Genomic DNA, 21,150 nt, shown 5'->3' with positions numbered 1-21,150 from the left:
TAAATGACAGCTGAGAACACAGACAAACTTGGATCCATTCCTAGCACTGATTACCCACCACTCTGACATTGATGTAGAATGAATGAGTGAGTGAATGAAATGCAGACCCACACATCATATTTTGTTCACTCCAGGCCATGTTGTATGGCCCTTGCCATCTGATAGTCTCCTTCCCACCCTCCAGGTCATCCACTGGAACTCCCCCAAGAAGCTTCGTGTGAAGAACAAACACGTGGAATTCTTCCGTAACCTCTACCTGACCTTCTTGGAGTATGATGGCAACCTCCTGCGGCGAGAGCTGTTTGGCTGCCCCAGTGAGACTGATGTCAACAGTGAAAATGTAAGTATTCCACAGCTTGTCTGAGAGATTGGCCATACTCTCATTTGTCTGTGTTGGGTCACTGTTGGGTACTACACTCAGCTCCGGGCTACACGCAGAGGAATAAGACACCTTACCAGCCATGGAATCCATAGCCCAGTGGATCATCTGGTGATTTCCTGTGGATCACCTTTGATATGGGAAGAAACATTAGCTCAGACGAGTAAATTACAGTGAGTTTCCAAACAGAAGAAACAATCTGATATCTATGTCTGCCTCAAAGCAAGGAAACTCCCAAGCATGTAGTGGTGAAGGTATCCACATAGGACCCATGAATCATCTTGGTTGGTGCTTAAGGAGACACAAAAGGAGACTCCCACAGAGACTGGCCTCTTCCCAGTTTTGGACAAAGTAAGTATTGAGTGAATACTCCAAAGCTATTGGGTGTTTTAGTTGTTTTTTTTTTTTTTTTTTTTTTTTTTCCTATTTTTTCATATGCTATAGCTTATTTTTGTTCACTGAGTACTTTTACTATGGAAAATATTAAAGTAGAGAAATTAAGCAAGTTGCCTGTGTTTACACAGCAAACAAGGAGGCTACTATGACCAACACTGAACTCTTAAGAATATAGAAAAGAAGTGTGGTAGTCATAGACAGCAGGAACATAGAATCAATCTGACCCGAGACTGACTCTATTGTTTTGTTAACACAAAATCCACAAATCTTATCTTAAAGTGAAAAAAAGAGTTTTTTTCTGGAGGCCCAAGAACACAAATTTACATTATCTCAAATTCAATGTTCCAATGTAGAAGTACTTTCATTAAGCTTATAAATTTTTAGAGTTAGAAAAATAATGAATTAATGTGAGTTTACTGATAGGTATATCAGAGAAGATGCATTTATTGGTGGATATATCAGAGAAGTAAGTATAGCAAGATGGGGGAAGCTTTTCTACAGGCTAAAGATGTTCTCTGAACTTTTTGGCTGATGGAAACTAGTTAGTAGTCTAATAAATTAATAGATTCTGAAAAGTTTTTAATCTATTGGTCACAATATGTTATTTCACAGAGGTGGACAATAAATGTCTGCCCTAGAGAGCTAGAACTAGCTCAAAATAAGACAATTAGCATCAGGGGCATGTCATATTTTAGTATCTCTGCAGTCCCAAAACTCATCAATCAGTCCCTGCAAACAAAGCTTTTTTCCTAGAATTTTTGTTCAGAACCATTATTTTCTCATTAACTTCTATCTCAGTTTCTATTGTTTTGAAGAGACACCATTATCCTCTTATAAAAGTAAATATTTCACTGGATCTGGCTTACAGTTTGAGACTTTTAGTCTACCATTGTCATGGTAGGAAGCATGACAATATGAAGGCAGATTGATAGAGAAGGAACTGAGAGTTCTATGTATTATTCAGCAGGCAGCAGAAGACTATCATAAAACCCTGAGTAGAGCTTGATCTGAGATGTCAAAGCCTGCCTCCCCATTAACATATTTCCTCCAACAAGCCCACACCTCCTAATACTGCCACTTACTGTGTGACAAGCATTCAGACACCTGAGTCTGTGGGAGCCATTCCTATTCAAACTGCCACATCTATGTATATGTCCTCAAAGAAGATAGGCTGTGCCTCTGCATCTATTTCCTCAACTACAAAATGGGCAAGAAATGACATATACTCCAGAGATCAGCATCTGCTGTATATTAGATTAGAAATCATATGCTACTTTTTCTGTCTTTCCAGGGTCCTCAGTGTCAGGCACAAAAGAAATTGTTTCATTCAGTATAGAAATGTATGCAGCGGTGTTCTCATTCTGAGCACTGAGTAGGGTCGACTAAAAGGAGAACTAAAGAGACAGCTCAGTGGACCAGTGTACTGGCTGCACATTTAGTGTCCAGCACTCACTTGGCAGCTTACTACCATCTGTAATTACAATTTCAGGGGATTTGGTGCCCTCTTACAGCTTCTATGCCACTATAAGCATGTGGTATACATACATGTATGCAAGCAAACACTCATATACTTAAAATGAAAATAAATGAATCTGTTAAGACAGACAGAACAGAAGAAGGACGAGACAGTGGTCTCTGCTTCAGGATATGTGTATCTTAGCAGGATAGACAGAGCTAGCTAGTTGATAACCACCCAAGTTGTCAAGAAAAATGATCAGCTTATATCCAATGCTACATAGCAATGGCCAGTGAGGAGCCATGCAGACTCTTTCTCTGGGGAGCAGCAAGCTAGAGATAAGAAGATAAAATCACACTGAAACCTGAATGACAGGAAAGCCAGCTATAGTCAAACAAAGGAGATACACTCCATTCAGAAGATGTACTTGGTGCAAAGGCACAGATGCAGGGCCTGTTTTGAAAATAGGGTAGAGACTAGTGGGTGGGAGAAATAAGAGGACACAGCAGACAGAAGGATGTGAGCTGGCAAAGGGTTCTTTGTAAATGAACTAAGAGAAAATCTAAATCTAGAATCTCCCTCTTAGACTGGAAATGTATTATCTGCTGTCTTAGATGTCCTAAGAAGTCTTTCCAGACTCTGGATGGTCAGGAGCCTTCCTGCCCTTTGATGGAGTTACTCTGATCACAATGTCACTACTACCTTCTGAGTCCCAGTGACATGGCTATTTGCCCTAGCTTTTCTCCCTTGCCCCCTAGAAGCCTGTTCAGTGTTAACAGAAAAGGAAATTCAGGAAGCATTTTAAACCCTTGAGCTCTGAGAAGCACTCTGGAGATTTTTTTTTTCCATTCACTCCATTTTCCTCCTCTTCTATTTTTGCTCAAATCAGAATTTGTTCTCACCATTGAAGGTTGGGTGCCTGCCTAGAGTTTTCTCCCAAATGACCAGTAAAAACTCTCTTTTACATCATTAATTTCTGTGACTGTCTTCCCACCAGTCATCTACATCCCTGGCTTCTCAGTGTCAAGCATGAGTTCCTCAAAGGCTGGCTGTCCCTTTCTTCCCCTGTGTGTATCCCTGAGGATTTAAGGGATCACTTTCTTCCTTTCTCAGAATCGAAGAGTGTGCTCGAGTGCTCTTTTTATATATGTGTAAATGTAAACCATAGACCAGGGGCCAGACAGTGAGCCATAAGCAAGCTGCTACTTATCAACTGTTGAAGCAGAAAGGGCAGGCTTTCCAGGTCTACAGATAGTCTAAGAACTCAGTCTCCTAGCCTCTTCCCAACAACTATCATGCACCATATTTCCTTTTCCACCCCCAGCTCACTATTGGGCCTGTATATGTATGCTTTGCTACCACCTAGAATACTTTGTCCCTCCCTGTCATGTTTAAATGACCTCATTTAGCTCATGTTGTGACCTATCTTGTTTTCTTTTCATCAGAGCTCACACTACTACTATCTGTAATCCCCTAGTCGGTTTGGTTTTAGTTTCCCCCATAAGTAAGACTCCTATGTTGGAGATTTGGATTCTTTCTCCCTTAGAATTTCCACTCTCTTTCCCCTTCTCTTCCTGTCCCACCCAGAAATCCCACCTTATCCTTCACCCAGCAATTGCCTTCTGCCATTTTTATTGACCCAGTCAACAATTAGGAAACATCCCCCTACATACTGAGTAAGAAGAAATATGGAGTCCAGAGTGTACACTGAATGGCAAGAAGCAGTGGAGACAAGCAGGCATGGGTTATAAAGGATGACATGCTCATGCCTGCACAGCTGCTTCTTCAGTGGTGGAAGGGAATAATGGTAATAACGAGCATATGAGCCCTCCAGAGATGAACAACCTTCATTTAATAGACATATGACCTCAGCAAAGTCCCATGGATTTCTTGGACCCAGTTTACCATCTGATCAATGGGAACCAGGATGTTTTCCGGAGTATTCCCTGGCTAAATCTTGGGACAGCATCCAACATTTTGGTTTTTAGAAACACACCATGCGTTGGGATGTACCTTTTGTCTTATGGTTACTGTCATTAAGGTGACTAGACATCAGGTGTAATTAACACTTCTGAAAGAATGGAAATCTATCTACACGGTATTCAAGTTGTGTTACCTTTTCTCTGGGTCAGGCAGTCCTCCTGAGTAAGAGATTCACAGCAAGAAAATGGGTTGTTTGCTTGTTTCTGTTGCTGAAACCAAAAATAAAATAAAATAAACAAGTTAGTCGAGGGTACATTAGTTAGGGTTACTGTAGCTGTAATGAAACATTACTGCCAAAAGCAATTGGGGGAGGAAAGGTTTGATTTGGCTTGTACTTCCATCATTGCTCATGGAAAGCAGATAGGATAGAATTCAATCAAGTCGGGAGCTTAGAGACAGGCCTTATGAAAAGGCTATGAAGAAATGCTGCTTATTGATTTGCTCCTCATGGCTTCCTTTTCCTGCTTTTTTACAGAACCTAGGTCCACCAGCCCATAGGGGCAGCACCCACAATGACCTGAGTCCTCCCCCATCAATCACTAAGTAAGAAAATGCCCTACAACCCAGTCTTACAGAGGCACTTTGTCAGTGACTCTACTTTGTATCAAGGTGACATAAAACCATCAACCATAGTGGAGTGCTTCAGCAGGAAGGAACTGGGTTGTAAGGTGCACACTCTCCAGCAAGAGGACTGCTGAAATAACAATTCACACAGGTTTGAAAACAGGTTCCACGAGGAATATTGAATGACAGCAGCTAATGAGACACAGCCACTCCTGTTCAATAGTTTGTCTAGGCACCTATCTCTAGAACCAATGAATTCATTTACATAATACAGTATGATACAGGGATTCATAATATGCATGACCATCAATGGTTCCTTATCTGGAATGGGGATGGAGATAAAAATTCTTTACCTTTGAATCTCTCTCCCTACTCTATTGTCACCATCCCCTCTGTCATATATGGACACAAATCATGGTGCTTCATGGAGCCCATCTGGTGAGAATCACAGTTGTTCTCTGCCCACTTTTCTATTCAAAGTCCCATCTCTTGTATCTTGCTGAAATTCTCCAAAGATAGAGAAAGGTCCTCCACTATGGGCCCTCTCTAGATGAGAAACACTGCTTCCTGTTAATTTGAAAGCAACCCCTCTACATGGAACCTGTCGATCTGAGTCCTGTCCTCCAGAGAAGTGAAAACTAAGGACAGTCTAACCTTGCATTGAGCATAACATGTCTTTCTATTGCTTGTCAGTTACAACATGTAGCTTTCCCTAAGAATTGTTAATACATAATAAATCTCTCTTAACAAGAAGGCCTTGCCCCACCCAGGTGACTTTGCTGATAGAATTTCACAGTTTAAAAATGCTTGAAATAGCCAGGTACTTTTCAATCTAAATGGATCCCACCAAAGTGCATGCCCTTACTTTAGTAATTAAAATACACTGAAGTCAATTTATAAATTTCTAGTAAGCCCATGGAGGCTTAAATGATCAGAGGCCTGCCCTAAAGAAGGATGTCATATAACCAGGCAGAAAATGGTCTGGGACCATTGTCTGCTCCTTATGCACATTCTTTTCTGAGAGCTGTCACTTTCAGTTTATCAGCCTCAGGAACAGATCTTTTTAGGTTCATTTCTTTAGAAGGCAAAAACAAAAACAAAACAAAACAAAACACAACTGTATATGTCTTTATTTCAGAAGGACTTGGGTTAAAAGTTATCTGCTATTAACAATTAATTATGAAACTTATTAGACATCTGCAAAGAATGAAAACAACAAAGACTGGACACTAGTGAAGTTGGAATGTGTATGCAGTTGTAGACAGCCATCAGTGTCTTTGAGATCAAAGCTTCCCCCACCCTCTTCCCCACCATGGTCATAGCAGACATCAGTAATTGAAAATTGAACTCTACCCACTTGGTTCCAGACTGTGTACCCTTCCCACATCATCACTCTGGGTCATCAGTTTCTGTCTTCTAGGACTGATATAAGTTTGCAAGCCATCTGGGCATCCCAGGATTTAATCTCTATCATTACAGTGACTCTTTGTGTTCCTCTAGGAGCTCTAGCCACTTTCTGATAGTGTTTGGGAGCTGAGATTTTCTGCAGGGAATGAGAGAGGAAAATATAGCTGTAATCTCTGTGATGACATGTGTCACAGGAACAAGCACTGAGAAGATTGGAGTCACACAACTCCAAATGATTTAAGACCAGTATTGAAACTAGATCTACCTAACTCTAAATTCCCAAAGCAGGATAATACTACCTTTATAGAGGTAGAGACAGCTACATGTATAAACATAGCATGATGATAATCAGAAAGTCTCTGTAACCCATGTAAAGCATTTGTTACTGGTTCCATTTTTAGAGAAAGAAATCGAGATTTAGAGAATTAAAATCACAGAACAGTTTAGTGGCAGCATGAGAACTGATGTCAAGCTCTCATTCCATATCGGTCAGTGTCTCTTCAACTGCTAAAAATACCCTCCAGCCACCGCGCCTCTGTAGCATAATCTATCTTCCATGGGCCCTTTCTGTGTGTGTGTGTGTGTGTGTGTGTGTGTGTGTGTGTGTGTGTGTGTGTGTGTGTGTGTGTGTGTGTGTTTTCAGCTCCAGCATGTCAACTTTGATGTGCCCTACACTATTGCTTCCATCTTAACCTTTTAAGATAGAGTCCCTCTGAGGCTGGTACTCTGAGGCTATAGGCCAATAACCTCCAGAGACCCACCTTTCTCTATGTTCTAGTACTAAAGGTACATTTTATTGTAAACATACCTGGATTTTTGTATGTGGGCACTAAAGATTTGAATTCAGGTCCTTGGCCTTATTGTATAGGAAAAGAATAATTATGGGTCATACAAAGAAATCACAAAGAAAATGTGGTGGCTGGGATTCATTCCATCTGATTAGAGGGTACTCAAATTATAATCTGACTCAGTTACCCAATAGGTGTGAAAGAATTAAATATGAAGAATATCTAGAGATTGGGCAAACAAGTATAAGATAGAGGAAGTTTATCGAATATTGAGCCTTGGTGGGCAGGCTCCCTTTTTTTTAAAATGTATTTTTCATAGTTGCAAACACATTACCCACTGAGCTATCTCCCTAACTTGAATTCATGAGGTCGATTTTACTTTTTCCTCCATCAGAATATCTTTATACCTGAAAAGACTACCTCTCATTTGGTTTTTAATCACTCTTTTTTACTTTAAAAGCTGTAACAAGTTATTTGACTAAAACATGTATTTGCCAGAATGATTCTTGGGTGTGGGATCAGGAAATCTAGCTGTGGACTAGTTTGGGTGTAACTCTAGCGCTCTGTGAGTTTCTGATTTCTCACCTGTAAAATGGCCATGAGGTTAATCCATGCAGACCATGTTTAGATGACTAAGAAATCAAGTGCCCAGTGTACCAACTATAGGCAGTTAAGTGTATTGGGAAAATCTTATCTGATACATCTTTCTGTCTAACCCCCTCAGAGATTTAACATCACATCATCTTCGAAAAGAAGGCTTATAAGTTCATGTTTATCCTACTCTGAAGGTGATAGACTGGCCATCTGTGAAGCTCTGTTCTGAGATACTAAGCGTATTAGAAAAAAAAAAAAAAACCAGCATCACCATGGATCACTTAGAAATTAAAAAATAAGACATACTTAAACAGATCCTATAGACACTTTATGACGTCATTCTGTACAGCACTTCCAAAGAGCAAATGGATTGCATGGAAATGTCTGGACCCCAGAGAAACCCCAGAGGAGAATCAGAATGTGCTCATGAGCCAGAAGCATGCCACTAACTTTTCAGTCACACAATTGCAAATAAGTCCTAAAGCCCTAAGATGGGTTGATCAAGGCTCCTTACCAGTGGCTCTCTGTGGACATACTCATCTCTACAGCCTTTAAAATCAGTGCAGCTAGCTTAATCAGGAGAGGAGATGGGAAAAAAAAAAAAAGAGGAGCCTAGGATTGGAAGATTCTGTGGTCAGTTATCTAGGTACAGGCACATATGTTGTAGCTGGCTTCTTAGATCCAGCTCAGCTCTACCTAGTCCAGAGTCTACTGCCCTAGAGTCCCTGGCTTCTGTTGTCACTTCTGTATACTCATCCAGTAGTTCCCCGGTCTTTTTATAAGAATGCCTCATAAAAAATCTATCGGGCTTATAGTAATCTATTTAATTATTTTGTAATTCTCTGTAAAAGGTAATCAGATATGTCAACTTGGTCAACTATAAAGGAAGGTAGACAGCTCAGTAAAACCAAAAGTCATGTAGGAGATGGGCCTTACGGCATGCCAACTGTGGCTAGTGCTATTCCATAGGCAGCAGATATTGAATTCTGTAAGAGTGGGAAAATCAAAGTGGAACACTCCCTGAACTCACTGCTCTCTTTTGACTGTGCACATACCAGCTGCCTCAAGCTCCTGGTCCCTTGACTTCTTCAGCTTTATGGAAGTACAGCTTTATGGAAGTATAGCTTTACTTGGAGGTTGGATCTAAAATAAACCTTACTCTCTTAGGTGATTTTTATCAGAGGATTTTATAATAACAATGCTAAAGAAACTAAGATACACAAGTTGGTAGCTTAGAATAATATTCATTAGCACCTGTTCTGCAAAATCAATGGGTACTTGTGGTGGTTTGCATTTGCTTGGCCCAGGGAGTGGCACTGTTAGAAGGTATGGCCTTGTTGTAGGAAGTGTGTCACTCTGGAGCTGATCTTAGAGACACTCCTCCTAGCTGCCTGAGGATGCTGTCGGTTCCTGGCTTCCTTTGAATGAAGATGTAGAACTCTCAGCTCCTCCTGCACCATACCTCCCTGAATGCTGCCTTCCTTTCACCTTGATGATAGTAGACTGAACCTGTAAGCCAGCCCCAATTAAATGTGGTTATTTCGAAGACTTGCCTTGGTCATCATGTCTGCTCACAGCAGTAAAAACCTAAGTAAGACAAAAGTTGATACCAGGAACTGGGGTATTGCTTTGATAGCCTAAACATGCTTTTTGGTTGAAAGAATGTGGATTTGGGGATTTTAAATTTGAAAAGTCTTGGAAGGCTTTAAATGGCGCTTAATATTCTATCCTAGTAGGAATATGGAAGACTTTGTTACTTAGAGTAATTAGAAATGTGCTGCTTGGCCCAGGAGATTTCAGTGGAGAATTTCAGTATGTGGCTGAGAGACTGTTTTTGTAGTATTTTGGTGAAGAACATGACTGCTTTTTGCCCTTGTTCAAAGAGTCTGCCTGAGGTTAAGGTGAAGAGATTTCGATTCATTGCTTTGGAAAAGGAAGTCTCAAAACAGCCTTGTGTGAATTCTGTTTTGTGGTTATTAAAGTTCATCCTTATAGAGACTGTTTTAATGAAAATGAGCCAGTTGAGAAAGGAAAACTACAAAAATATGGTTCGAGTATTAAAGGGGCACCAGGAAGTGAAATGGAGTTGAATCCTGTGTTCAAGACTATTAAATTGAATTAAGAGAGTAATGACCTTCGGGCAAGACTCCACCCAGCTAAGTTAGCTTCTGGCAACTTAGTACAAACCTTTAATTCCATAAGTCAAAGACAAGCAGATCTCTGAGTTCAAGGCCAGCCTAGAACAGCAAGTTCTAGGTGAAGAAAAGCTTAAATTCAGGCATAATGGTACATACCTTTAATCCCAGGAGACAGGCATACAGCTTTCTAAATTCAAGGTCAATCTACAGGGCAAGATACAGGCCAGCTAAGTTTAGGTAGTGAAATAGTTAGAAAAAAAGGAAGCTAGTGATAATGTAATAGAATAAGGCCTTTGGGTGGGGGGGGGTGGATTTTCCATCTCCTGCAAGCAGCAGAACTCGGCAGCTTTGGCCATGTGTCTCTTATATTCAAGAGAATAAGACTACAGAGACAATTGATGCTCGTTAGCCGGAGCTAAGAAATTAGTGATGATTAAGAAGAGACCAGCATCACTGAGTCTTTTCTTTTGGAAAGTGTTTTCTGAGAGCATAAAAAAGCTATGTTCCAGAGATAACCAAGGTTGTACCTCATGCTCTACTTGGTAATGTGTAAGAATCATCCAGGTGGTACTGATTTTGAAGGCATGAAGGAGTCCTGAAGAAGAAAATCGGAGGCTTAGTACTGTGAGAGGCCCTGGAAGGCCATTGATGAAAGTACAGCCTCAGTTGTAGTTGACAGTCCAGGACTGAAGGAGTCATGCAAAGGATTTGAGTCTTCTCACCATGAAAGGAGCATATGAGAGGCTATTGGTGAAGCCTAGTTGAAATGAAAGACCACCGTGTATTGGAGATACCAGTACCTTGGGATGATCACCAAGAGCAAGAGCAAAGGTGTAGTGGATCAACCTGAGTTTAAAATGCTACGAGGGCAGAGCTGAAGAAGTGAAGCCAGCCCTTGGAAGAGCCCAGACGATTATGTGTAGATCCCAGACATTGAAACAAGATGTTGTAACGTTGAAGCTGCCTTGGAGATCCATAGATGTTAAGAATGCCAGAGCTGTGGGATATCTGCCAAGGAAAGCTGCTAGCAGGAGTGGGACCAACTCAGGAGAAAGAAGTTTGTTGCAGTCAACAAAGATGAAAAAAGGAGTTGAAGATCTGACATCAGACATGGAGATGGCAGAGTTTGGAGTTTGCACAGCTGGTTGCCTGACTTAATTCAAGGATTAAAGTTAAGCAATTAAATGGATCTCAGAACAGAGTTTGAACTTTGCATTTTTAACATTTTTGATACTGCTATAGATTATGGGACCTTGTAAGTTGGACTAAATGTATTTTTTTATTATGCTATATTTAGGTATGGCCCCCATAGACTCATATATTTGAACAAGCCTTTGGGGGCCAGGGAGTGGAATGTGATAGTTTGCAAATGCTTGGCCCAGGGAGTGGCACTGGTAGAAGGTGTGGCCTTGTTGGAGGAAATGTGTTACTCTGGAGCTGATCTTGGAGACAATCCTCCTAGCTGTCTGAGAATGCTCAATCTGTTCCTGGCTTCCTCTGGATGAAGATGTAGAACTCTCAGCTCCTCCAGTATCATGCCTGCCTGGACGCTGCCATGCTTTCACCTTAATGATAATGGACTGAAACACTGAACCTGTAAGCCAGACCCAATTAAATGTGGTCATTTATAAGACTTACCTTGGTCATGGTGTCTATTCACAGCAGTAAAAGCCTAACTAAGATAATACTCATGATCACACTGGCTTGCAGCTGGGAGGTAGAGTGGCAATGTGCTGGCCTAGCACCTAAGAGGCCCTGGGTTCCATTCCCAGAACCACAAACAAAATGGCAATTGCTGGCATATATCCCTCTTTGTGAGACTGGCATAAATTAAGAGCCTGTTAATTGTGTGTGATGTGGGAGTCAGTACTAACATCTTGGAAAGAGGAGACTATGCCTTTTCTTTTTTCTCTCCACCAAATCTAGTCAGGGCCTGCAGAATTAGCCCTTCTGAACCTTCACTGAACATACTGAAATGTGGCCTCCTTCACTCATGATGACTCCAAGTGACTTCTTAGTATGGTAAAGAATCACACATTGCCACACTGTCTCTTAGAGTCTAGCCTTACAGTAGGAGGATATTGCTTTCCCTCATTTCTAGCAATGAAAGCCTATTCCAAGTCCAAGCTAGATATTTAGGATAGAGACTCACAGCTTTTGTAAGCACTTTATACAGAGTAAAGCCATGCCAGACAGAGTGAGGAAAGGAATAAAGATACCTATACATGCATGCTACTACTACTCTCTTAAGAAATAACATAGTAGCATAATATATCAAGACAATGGTCTTCAATGACAGAGGGCGATACTTAGAGAAGCAGATTAATATGTACTCCTGTAAATTATACTAATCTGTTTTGAAATGTAAAAGAACATTTAGTTCATGAAAACCTGTTCATTATTTTCAGATAGGTTAGTAAGTTCAGAAATATATATATATTATGTGATAGATGGAATTGAGGTGACAGGATAAAAAATAATCACAGCCACTCCTATCTATGATTCTTGGGGAATTTTGTTTTTGAATTTAATTTTATTGACATGCCAACTTTATGTACTAAGCCTTCTCTGCCCATAGCTTGCAGAATATTCACAAATGTTTGCACTCTGGTAAAAATCACATAGCACAGTGATGTTGTAGGCCATTCCCATGACCCCAGAAGTTCATTGGTCTTTTTCCAAGACACTTGCCCCCCACTCATACATACCAAACCCTTTCCATCACTGTAGTTAATATTTTGCCAGGTTATAGATACTTCTATTTTTCTAAGTCCTTTGAGATTTTAGCTGTTTATCTGTTAAGCAGATAGCATCAATTGCAATGTTAATGGTACTTTGGAGTTTACTACAAGGGAATATAGTAGCTTGGGAACTTGTAGCCATGAAACCTTTTAGCCATTTGTTAGCAGGTTAGACTGCTCTTTTTATTAGGTCCGATAAAAAAGGGAAATAGAACTAAAGATGCTTTTGTACCAATGAGGAAAGACTTTCCGGGAGTTAAAAAAGGAAGGAGAAAAAGAGGTTGTCCTGACTAAATTTAGGTTAAAAAATAAATAAAAGGAAAGAACTTTGTGTTAATTCATTTACTTGGTTCTTCTTTCTCATACCTGACCAAAAGTTTGAAGTGTGTAGCTCTGGGAAGACAAAGCCATCAAGTCATTCAGAAGCCCTTCCCTGTTGGGATTTCTTCATCGCCAGAAAAACAGTTTTGTTTGTAAGGCTCTGCATTTGTCAGTAGCATCACTTGTGTGTCTCTTGGCCACAGGTTGGCTCTTTTCTCATATGGTGAAGGCTCAAGCCTTTGTGATTACCTCTTGAAGTTAGAATATATGGTAAGGAAATAATAAGGGAGACCTTTCTGTTGAACCACCAGCACAGGAAAGAGACTATAGCAAGCAGGCTTCTGGGCCCTTTAAAGCCTTGCTTCCTGTCCCCAAGCTTTTTTCTTCCTTTGCAGCTTCAGAAGCAGCTGTCTGAGCTGGATGAGGATGACTTGTGTTATGAGTTCCGGCGAGAGCGCTTCACTGTCCACAGAACCCACCTGTACTTCCTGCACTACGAGTTCAAACCTTCTGCTGACAACACGGATGTTACCCTTGTTGCTCAGCTCTCCATGGACAGGTACAGCTGATGACCTTACCCACTACTTGGGCCCCCATAACTGATTTTCTTTTTATTTTTTTTTTTTACCCTATGAAACAGGAGAGGATGAGAGATGGCCTCGTAGGCTTAAAATACTAAAATGCATTTGAGATTTGAGGTTGACCTTAGTCCCACCCCTGGTGCTGCACAGCAGAGGTATCCTCTTTTAGTTGCTTATGTTGCTTGCAGGTTGGCTCATTAGGAGTAAAAACCAGACAGAAGAGTCTGCACACTAGAGTCTCAGTGGCTATCTTGTTTACTGTTCTATTGCTGTGAAGAGACACCATAATTAAGGCAACTCTTAAAAGAATGCATTTAATTGGAGGCGTGCTTATAATTTCAGAGGATTAATCTATGATCATCCTGGTGACAGAAATGTATGCATCAGACTGAAAGCTTACATTTGATCTGTAGGCGGGATCGTAGAGCAAGAGAGACACTGAGATTGGCATGGATTTTGAAACCTCAACTCCCCACTCCCATCCTACCTGCTTCCAACACATTTCCTTCAAACAAGCTACACCTACTCTAACAAGGACACATCTCCTAATCATTCACAAACAGTGCCACTTTCTGATGTCTAAGCACTCAAGAATATATGAGACTATATGTGTCACCATTCTTATTCAAACCACTTATTCTTATTCAAATGGTCATAGCAAATCAATTGCCATTTCTTCTTCTCTGGGGAGTTCTGAAATAATACTCTTTGAGGGGATGTTTACCAGTAGCACTGCTGTTAGGGTAGCATTTTCTTTTCTTTTTTTTTTTTTTAAACTTTATTTTAAAAAACAAAGATAAAAGAAAAAAATTTAAACATTTTTGCATAAATGTATACAAATACAATTGTGTCACTGCTTGGCTTTTTTTTTTCTTTTTTTTAAGGTTTGATAATCTGCATTAAGGACTTACTAGTTACAATGAGCAAAAAGTACATGTAAAATAGGATGTAACTTGGAATTAGTCAACGTTTTCTTGGTGTGTAAGGATTGAGCATGACTTTTTTTGTTTTTTTGTTTTTGTTTCTTTTGTTTTGTTTTGTTTTTTTCTTGAACTTCACATAGTCTGTGAGTTGTTTCTGGGGCAGTCCGAGTCTCTGGGGTTAGCATCCCACTATCATTGACTGGATATTATGTTTGTTCTTTTCTGACTGGGTTATCTCACGCAGAATGATATTCTCCAGATGCAACCATTTTCTTAAGAATTTTGTTAAGTCATTGTTTCTGATGGCTGAGCAGTACTACAACATTGTGGAAATGTACAATTTTTGTATCCATTCATTTACTGAAGAACATCTGGGTTCATTCCAGCTTCTGGCTATTATAAATAGAGCTGCTATGAACATTGTGGTGTATGTATCTTTGTTGTATATTGGAGTGTCTCTGGGATATACGCCCAGAAGTGGAATAGCTGGATCTCCAGGTAGTGCTATGTCCAATTTTCTGAGGAATTGCCAGACTGATTTTCAGACTGGTTGTATTAGCTTGCAACCCCATCAACAGTGGAGAGGTGTTCCTCTTTCTCCACAACCTCACCAGCATCTGCTGTCATCTGAGTTTTGGATCTTGGCCAATCTGACTGGTGTGAGGTGGAACCTCAGTGTTGTTTTGATTTGCATTTCCCTGATGGCTGAGGATGTCGAGCACTTCCTCAGATATTTCTCAGCCATTCGAAATTCCTCAATTGAGAACGTTTTGTTTAGTTCTGTACCCCATTTTTGAATAGGGTTGTTTGATTCTCTGGTGTCTAGCTTTTTGAATTCTTTGTATACCTTGGATATTAAAACTCTATCTGATGTGGAGTTGGTAAAGATCTTTTCCCATTCTGTTGGCTGCCGTTTTGTTTTTTTCACAATGTCCTTAGCCTTATAGAAACTTTGCAATCTCATTAAGTCCCATTTGTTAATCTTTGACCTTAGAGCTTGAGCCATTGGTGTTTTGTTCAGAAAATTTTCTCCTGTGCCTCTGTGTTCTAAGGTTTTCCCTACTTTCTCATCTAATAGTTTTAGTGTATCTGGTTTAATGTGGAGATCTTTGATCCACTTACACTTGAGCTTTGTACAAGGAGATAAGAAAGGGTCTATTTTCATTCTTTTGCATGCTGAGTGCCAGTTGGACCAGCACCATTTGTTGAATAGGCTGTCCTTTTTCCATTGAATGTTTACTCCTCCTTTGTCAAAAATCAGGTGACCATATACATGAGGGCTCATTTCTGGATCTTCTATTCTATTCCATTGATCCACATGCCTATTTCTGTACCAGTACCATGCAGTTTTCAGCACAATTGCCTTGTAATATAGCTTGAGGTCAGGGATAGTGATTCCCACAGATGTTTTCTTCTTGTTGAGGATGGATTTCGCTATTCTAGGTCTTTTGTTACTCCAGATGAAATTTTACATTGATCTTTCTAACTCAATGAAGAACTGGGTTGGAATTTTGATGGGGATTGCATTGAATCTGTAGATTGCTTTTGGTAGGATGGCCATTTTTAAAATGTTGATCTTTCCAATCCATGAGCATGGGAGATCTTTCCATTTTCTGAGATCTTCCTCGACTTCCTTCTTTAGAGGTTTGATGTTCTTGTCATACAGGTCCTTCACTTGCTTAGTTAGAGTCACACCAAGGTATTTCATAGTTTTTGTGACTATTGTGAAGGGTATCTTTTCCCTAATTTCTTTCTCCACATGTTTGTCCTTTGAATATAGGAAGGCCACTTTGCTGAACTTGTTTATCAGCTGTAGGAGTTCTGTGGTGGAATTTGAGGGGTAGCTTAAGTACACTATCATGTCATCTGCAAATAGTGATGTTTTTACTTCTTCCTTTCCAATTTGTATTCCTTTGATTTCCTTTTGCTGTCTAATTGCTCTGGCCAGGACTTCCAGTACTATTTTGAATAGGTAGGGGGAGAGTGGGCAGCCTTGTAGAGTCCCTGATTTTAGTGGGATTGCTTCAAGTTTTCCACCATTAAGTTTGATGTTGGTTGTTGGTTTGCTGTATATTGCTTTTATTATTTTTAGGTATGGGCCTTGGATTCCTGTTCTTTCCAGGACTTTTAACATGAAGGGTTGTTGAATTTTGTCAAATGCTTTCTCAGCATCTAGTGAGATGACAATGTGATTTTGTTCTTTGAGTTTGTTTATATGGTGGATTACATTGATGGATTTCCTTATATTAAACCACCCCTGCATCCCAGGGATGAAGCCTACTTGGTCATGGTGGATGATCATTTTGATGTGTTCTTGGATTTGGTTTGCAAGGATTTTGTTGAGTATTTTTGCATCAATGTTCATAAGTGAGATTGGTCTGAAGTTCTCTTTCCTTGTAGGGTCTTTGTGTGGTTTAAGAATAAGGGTATTGTAGCCTCAAAAAATGAGTTAGGAAGTATTCCATCTGATTCTATCTTGTGGAATAGTTTGGACAGTATTGGTGTTATGTCCTCAATAAATGTCTGATAAAATTCTGCACTGAACCCGTCTGGACCTGGGCTTTTTTTGGTTGGGAGGCTTTTTATGACTTCTTCTATTTCTTTAGGTGTTATGGGATTATTTAGATGGTTAAACTGGTCCTGGGTTAACTTTAGGATCTTGTATCTGTCTAGGAATTCATCCATTTCCTCCATATTTTCCAACTTTGTGGAGTATAGGCTTTTGTTGTAGGATCTGATGATTTTTTGAATTTCCTCAGTTTCACTTGTTATGTCTCCACTTTCCTTTCTGATTTTGTTAATTTGTATACTCTCTCTTTGCCCTCTAGTTAGTCTGGCTAGGGGTTTATCAATCTTGTTGATTTTCTCAAAGAACCAGCTCTTGTTTTTGTTGATTCTTTCTATGGTTCTTTTTGTTTCTATTTGGTCTATTTCTGCCCTAAGTTTGATTATTTCTTGCTGTCTACTCATCTTGGGTATATCTGCTTCCTTTTGTTCTAGAGCTTTTATCTGTGCTGTCATGTTGCTGATGTATGCTCTCTCCAATTTCTTTTGGAAGCGCTCAGGGCTATGAGTTTCCCTCTTTCATTGTATTGCTTTCATTGCATCCCATAGGTTTGGGTATGTTGTGTTTTCGTTTTCATTGAATTCTGGAAAATCCTTAATTTCGTTCTTTATTTCTTCTTTGACCCTGCTATCGTTTAACAGAGTATTGTTTAGTTTCCATGTGTATGTGGGCTTTTTGTTCTCTTTGTTGTTGTTAAAGACCAGTCTTAGACCATGGTGATCTGAGAGGATGCATGGGAGTATTTCAGTCTTCTTATATAGATTGAGGCTTGTTCTGTATCCAATTTTGTGGTCAATTTTTGAGAAGGTGCCATGGGGTGCTGAGAAGAAGGTGTATTCTTTTACTTTAGGATGATATGTTCTGTAGATATCTATTAATTCCTGTTGGTTCATAGTCTCTGCTAGTTTTACAGTGTCCTTGTTCAGTTTCTGTTTCCATGATCTGTCTATTGGTAAGAGTGGGGTATTAAAGTCTCCCACTATTATTGTGTGGGGTGAAATGTATTTTTTGAGCTTTATTAGGGTTTCTTTTATGAATGTAGGTGCTTTTGTATTTGGAGCATATATGTTAAAGATTGAGAGTTCCTCCTGACAGATTTCCCCTGTAATAATAAAAAGTGTCCTTCCTTATCTTTTTTGATTACTTTTGGTTGGAAATTTACTTTATTCGATATTATAAGAGCCACTCCAGCTTGCTTCTTGGGGCTGTTTGCTTGTATGTTTTTTTCCAACCTTTTACTCTGAGATAATGTCTGTTTTTGTCTCTGAGATGAGTTTCCTGTATGCAGCAAAATGCTGGATTTTGTTCATCTATCCAGTCTGATAGCCTATGTCTCTTTATTGGGGAGTTGAGTCCATTTATGTTAATAGATATCAAGGAATAGTGGTTTCTGTTTTCTGCTATTATTGCTTTTGTAGGTTGAGTTGTGTCTGTGTCTCTTTCTTCTTTTGGTTTCTTGCTTAAGATTTTTCTTGTTTTTACTAGGATGTAGTTCCCCTCATTGTATTGGGTTTTCCACCTATAATTCGTTGTAGTACTGGGTTTATGGTCAGATATTGTGTAAATTTAGATTTGTCTTGAAATATCTTCATCTCTCCATCTATGGTGATTGATAGTTTTGCTGGGTAAAGCAGCTTGGGCTGACACTTGTGCTCTCTTAGGGTCTGCATGATATCTGTCCAGGCTCTTCTTGCTTTCATAGTCTCTCTTGAGAAATTGGGTATTATTCTGGTCTGCCTTTATATGTTACCTGACCTTTTTCCCTTACTGATTTTAGTATTCCTTCTATGCTTTGGGCACTTGGTGTTTTGACTCTTATGTGTTGAAAGACCCCCGAAGGGAGACCCTCACTCAAATCTCAGGAGAGTCGCGCACCCAGCGAGGCACCGAGACCAGATTTGCTGCAATCGCACGAAGAATTTTATTGAAAGTGAAACAGAGTTAGATCTCAGGCCAGCATGCTGGGGTCGAGACTCATACACCACGCAGGGGTAGAGGAGTTCAACCCCGGCCTGAACTTGTAACGGGTTTATAAAGGCAAAAACAACAAAAGAGGGGAGGACGGGGGAATGAGGAAATTCAAAGGGGACAATGAGGAAATTCAAAGGGGAAGAATCATACATTTTTTATCAGTACACCCGGGGCACACGTAGGGCGTTGAAACATTCCACAGAGGTCATCGGGACCTTCTGAGGTTATTTTGGGAACTCACATCTCAAGAAAGTTCCGGGAGAGATTTCCTGCAGAGGAGAGGGCCCTAGGGCAAGGAATCAGTGTCCTTTGACAACCTTTTACTCTTCATTCCCCCGTTTATCTTTTTGTAATAAGCTCTAATCTTAGAGCGATCCCTCAGCTTCTTGTAATATCTGGTATTGTTGTCTTAGGACCATTACCTGTACAGTACTTACCCTTTCTTTCATAAAAGTCACCAGTCTATTGAGGATGCATGGCCCAAAGGTTAGGATTAGCATTAAAATGAGTAAAGGCCCGACCAAAGTAGAGACTAGGGTAGAGAACCAGGGTGACCGGTTAAACCAATTTTCATACCATCCTTGGTATTTTTCTCTTTCTTTTTTCCTGTTTTCTAGTCTTTCTCTAAGCTTTGCCATAGAATCTCTTATTACACCAGAATGATCTACGTAAAAGCAACATTCTTCTTTTAGGGCAGCACAGAGCCCTCCTTCCTTTAGAAAAAGCAGATATAATCCCCTCCTGTTCTATAGCACTACCTCTGATAATGAAGTCAATGACTCTTCTAGTTTGGTTATGGACTGTTCTAATGCTCCTAGGTCCATGTCCATAGCTGCTCTGAGTTCATTATAGTAGTAAGGTTGTTGGATGAGGGCAGCTGCTTCTGTTCCAATTCCTGCTGCCACTCCGAGTCCTAACAAGACAGCTAAGGTCAAAGTTATAGGTTCTCTCTTGTATCGAGTATGGTGGTCAAATTCATCTATAAACAAGGTATCATCATGATAAATGACCCTGGGCACCAGTTGGACTAAAACACAAAAGTCTTTAGTACTGTTAAATAGTGAAGTATGCAGGCAGGTGGTCAGGCCGGTGCCACAAGCCCACCAGGTATCAGGAGGGGGTATTAGGTATTTATCTGGGCCTGCTGTCAGGTTGGAGATAGTTACATTACAGAGGGGCTGGTGTCTGGTAGGTACTCTTCCTATGCATTGCCCAGTTCCTGTTACTGCAGACAGGGTCAGCTTTCGTTGGCTTCCCCAGGGGCAGCGTGCGTGGTCAGAAGTAACATTATAGCTTCATAGCTGAGCTATTCCTTCCTAGTAAGGGGGATTGAAAGCAAAACACAGCCAGCAGGACTGAGTAGCAGCAGGGTTAGTGCGGTTTAAAACAACAAATGCACTATCAAGCAGATTGAAAAGGCAGTCCTCAGTTCTCATAGGGAGATAGGAAAGTGTGGTCAAAAGCGGATACGAGTCCTCCTTTGGTGACAGAGTGAGACGAGGAGGTCTCTCAGGCCTGGGTACAGGGTTATCAAGCACCGAATTGGGGCCTACGGTCGTGTGGGTGGACTCTCTATCTTTATCTTAATAACAAAAACGAATCCAGGGTTCCCTCTGCCAGTATAGACTCTCCATCCCGAATGGTTTCCTCTTACCCACTGACGATCTTGTTTTCCCTGTGAGGTGAAGCTGATATTTAGAGGGTTACAATAACTGTCTTTGCACGGTCCCTGAGGGGCTACCCGAGCTTTCAGAGGCACACCCAGTCCTATAAGCCGGGTATTTGGATGGATCTCTTTCCCCATTTTCTGGCTCCCCTGGCCTATGACCCTTTTTAACTATAATTAGATCCCAAGCGGAGGAAGGGTTCCAGTAGGCTTCTCCCTGTGGTCTCACATCCCCATTTACTACAAAAATAGTCTGAGGCCCCTCCACACCGTCTCTTCATTTCCCTGGCGTGTCCCTGTCTGGGGCAGACATAGAAGTCTGCTGCCTGAAGGTTGGCTCGGAAAAACTGTCCTGAACACCCCAGTGTGCTCCCTATGCCATGAGGGACACACTGTTCTTCTGGGGGTGGCTTTTCTAAATTGGTATAACTGGAAAGATCCCAGGCCATAGAGCCGGCTGCTAACTTACAGACATCGGGTGCAAGATCAGGCCACCAAGTCCAAGGGGGGTGCACTGCGATTGTTGACCACACGACGTCACCCTCTTCATTAAGCACTTCCCAGGTTAATTTTTGAGGGGAATGGGGGTTATTACCCAAGGTTGGGGCTACGATGAAGGCGCAGCTTAAGAGGATTGTCATCAGCTGCCACTGTCCAATTGTCTTCATGGTTATCT

The 21,150-nt window shown here is 40.7% G+C and overlaps 1 protein-coding gene across 1 annotated transcript in view; it reads left to right on the top strand.

Moving 5' to 3' along the window:
* Positions 1-21,150, top strand: part of LARGE1 (LARGE xylosyl- and glucuronyltransferase 1) — a 405,800-nt gene that overhangs the window by 353,372 nt on the left and 31,278 nt on the right. The window contains exons 10-11 of the mRNA XM_080936852.1: positions 185-340; positions 13,163-13,326. Of these exons, the coding sequence (XP_080792978.1) occupies positions 185-340; positions 13,163-13,326 (320 nt within the window). The remainder of the gene's footprint in view (positions 1-184; positions 341-13,162; positions 13,327-21,150) is intronic.

The sequence above is a fragment of the Micromys minutus genome, assembly GCF_963924665.1.
Source record: "Micromys minutus genome assembly, chromosome: 24".
Taxonomy (NCBI): domain Eukaryota; kingdom Metazoa; phylum Chordata; class Mammalia; order Rodentia; family Muridae; genus Micromys; species Micromys minutus.
The sequence above is the reverse complement of the archived record's forward strand: the minus strand, read 5'-3'. Positions and strand labels throughout refer to the sequence as shown.